Genomic DNA, 2998 nt, shown 5'->3' on the forward strand with positions numbered 1-2998 from the left:
CTTTCCCTAGCTGAGTCAATTACCCTGTGGCTTCCCTCTAGATACCATTGACTTATGTGATGAAACGGGTACAATGAAGATGTTTTTCCTGTCGAAGACCCCTACAGAATCTGCCAGCAAATTCCTTACGGTTCGAAACACCTACTACATTTGTAAGGTGGAGCGTGGGCCACCAGGTAGATGCTTGGGAGCATTCCTCAGAGATAGAGCAAGGCTCTCAAGATGGATCATGATCCTTGTTCTTAAAATAGGGCACCCTCAGGGCCAGTGGGTGGCATAGTGGTTAAGGTGCTGGATACCATACGGCTACCTATGTGTTTAGAGTCCCAGACCTAGAGACTTGAAAAACATGCTGGGCACATGTGTGTGTATACATACCCAAAACCCCAAGAGGAGAATGGAGGAGAAAGGATCATGGCATGGCCATCCTCTATGGAGGATGATTTCTTACTTTCCCTCTCTCCATCGCTTTCTGTCTTTCTCCAGTGAGCACACGCGCCCTATGGCAAAAATCTGGGGGGAAAAAGAGGGACCAGCAGATGTGGCATAATGGTTATGCCACTGGACTCCCACATAGTCAACCGTGATTTGAATTCTGGACCCAGTGGCTTAAAAGTCACACTGGGCATGTATGGATGCATACCCAAAACTCCAAGAGGAGAATGGAAGAGAAGGGATTGCAGTGTGGCCATCTCCCCCAGGGGATGATTCCTCACTTTCTGTCTCTCTGGGGAGCGCATTCACCCTATAGCAAAAATCTCTCTTAAAAAAACAAACAAACAAACAAACACCTAGGACACCCTGGGGCTGGCCCCATAGCCTAGTGTTTCAGGGAGCCAGATCCCACATGGCTAACCATGGTTAGAATACTGGCCCTGGTGGCTTGAAAAACATGCCAGGCATGCACTGCCCAAAATTCCAATAGGATAAAGAAATGGAGAAAAGATTGTGGCAGGACCATGTCCCACCAGGAAGTCTTTCTCTTTCTCTCTCTCGTGAGCATACACACCCTCTGGCAAGAAAAATAAATAAATAAAAACTTAAAAATAGGACGCCCTGTACCAGATTCAAACTGACCATCTCTGGTCAGTCTAACAATCAGTTAGGTTCACACATACCATGTCTCCCAACTCACCCTAGGAGCCATAACTCACCCTAAGATCCAAACCTAGGGGAAGGAAATAAATAAGTTTGAGGTAGTGGTCGGTATCAGAGTTCCGAAATCCTGGACTTCAGAAGGGTGGAGACCTGGGTGACAGGGGCTGGGGATAGCACACGTCTATGTTCACAGGAACCCGACTTGAGAATGCCTACAAAGCTTTTGTGCCTCTTCTGAAGCATCCAGAACCCGAGCTGATTGGTAAGGCGTGTGATGGGGAAGGGAAAAACATGAAGAGTACTGTATACAGCGGAGTGATGGACAAGTGTAATACTGTTGGGAGGACCATGGGAGCCTAGGGAAAGGGGTACAGGTACAGGGTTTAGGTGCACTTTAGGAGGAATGTTCAGCTCAAACCAGGTGGAGCGTGCAGGTGTTACTCCCCTTCCTCCTCATTTCTTGGCCTCCTTCTTGGCATGCCTCCTTTCAGCACCCCATCACTTCCCTCTTAGGCCATGGTAATCCAACTGATGGGAAGGTCGGGATGGATAACCTTGCCAGTCCTCACAGGTGTGGGTGCTTTTCTTGGTTCCTAGATGCCTTGCGCACACAATGTGACATCTTGGAGAAGAACCGAATAAAGATGATTAGAATAAAGAAGCCAAGAAGGTCATTCCAGCTGAAACCACCACAAATGTCCCAGTAAGACTCCCTAAATGTGGTCTGCCACAGCACCCTCTTCTTCCCACCAGCCAACTGAAGGCCCTTCACCCTGGCCCTCTGGGATGAACTTCCTTTCCTGATGCAACATCTGTTCCCAAGACCGGCCTCCAGCCCCTCAGCCCCTTTTTCTTTCCTTTGGCCTTGTTTTTTTTTATTATTATTATTATTTTATTTATTTTTTGAGAGTGTTTTACTATAGGGTGTGTGTGCTGAACAGAAAGACAGAGACAGAGAGACAGAAAGTGAGAAATCACCCCCCGGGGAGGGGGGATGGCCATGCCGCAATCCCTTCACCTTCATTCTCCTCCTGGGATCTTGGGCACATGCCCGGCGTGAGTTTAAGCCACTGGATCCAGGACTCGAACCATGTTTGACTACATGGGAGTCCAGCGACATAGCCATTATGCCAACTGCTGGTCCCCTTTGGCCTTAGTTTGTAGCAACTTTCCCTGTGGGGGTCTTTTAATTGATCTATTACTTTCCCTTTCTAGACCAAACCAGGAAAATCAGATGAAGATGGACCCCCTCGCAGAAGCCCCCTCTATAAGACCAGAGCAGACTTTCTCAAGAGGACTAGACATCTGTAACTCAATTAAAAGGAATCAAGTGAGAGCAGTAACACTGGATTGGAATCAGTGGAATTGAATGTGAGGTTACTTTTTGTACAGTCAGTCACCTTCTCCCAATATCTACACTGGGGTCTAAGTTCGCCCCAGGCACCATGGAGGCTCTCAGGGTAGATGGGAGTGGCAAAAGAGGGCTAGGGTGAGTACAGGGGGTGGGAGGAGGAAGGGCAGTGAAGTCTAGTACAATGAGCCTTTAAGGCATGAGTAGGGGGTGGGGTCTTCTCAGACCAGACTACCTCCCCTAGGGAGGCCTATCTCACAGCCTGCCTACTCCTGCTAGGTTTAGGTGTCCCTCCTCCACCACACTCCACCACCTGCCCCTGCTGAAATTCCCCCACCCCTCCCACCTCTCTGCCTCTGGGCAGTCCCTGCCACCCTGGCCTGCCCTTCGCCTTTCTCTCCCTCCCCCTTATCTGAGCAGAGCAGCAAGGCAGCAGAAACCAGAGCTGGTTATAGGCATTTATTGAGTTTATTCATTTATTGATTTGACACACTTCCCCACTCCAATCTAGCACATGATACAATCTTGGGTAGGCCAGGCGCTGACACA

The 2998-nt window shown here is 49.0% G+C and overlaps 1 protein-coding gene across 1 annotated transcript in view; it reads left to right on the forward strand.

The window, feature by feature from the left end:
* CUNHXorf65 (chromosome unknown CXorf65 homolog) overlaps positions 1 to 2479 on the forward strand; it is a 3312-nt gene extending 833 nt beyond the window's left edge. The window contains 5 exon segments of the mRNA XM_014586886.2: positions 42 to 176; positions 1292 to 1360; positions 1696 to 1752; positions 1755 to 1861; positions 2314 to 2479. Of these exon segments, the coding sequence (XP_014442372.1) occupies positions 42 to 176; positions 1292 to 1360; positions 1696 to 1752; positions 1755 to 1861; positions 2314 to 2409 (464 nt within the window). The 3' untranslated portion in view covers positions 2410 to 2479.
* Positions 2480 to 2998: the final 519 nt, after the last annotated feature.

This window comes from Tupaia chinensis, unplaced genomic scaffold, assembly GCF_000334495.1.
Source record: "Tupaia chinensis unplaced genomic scaffold, TupChi_1.0 Scaffold000165_2, whole genome shotgun sequence".
Classification (NCBI taxonomy): Eukaryota; Metazoa; Chordata; class Mammalia; order Scandentia; family Tupaiidae; genus Tupaia; species Tupaia belangeri.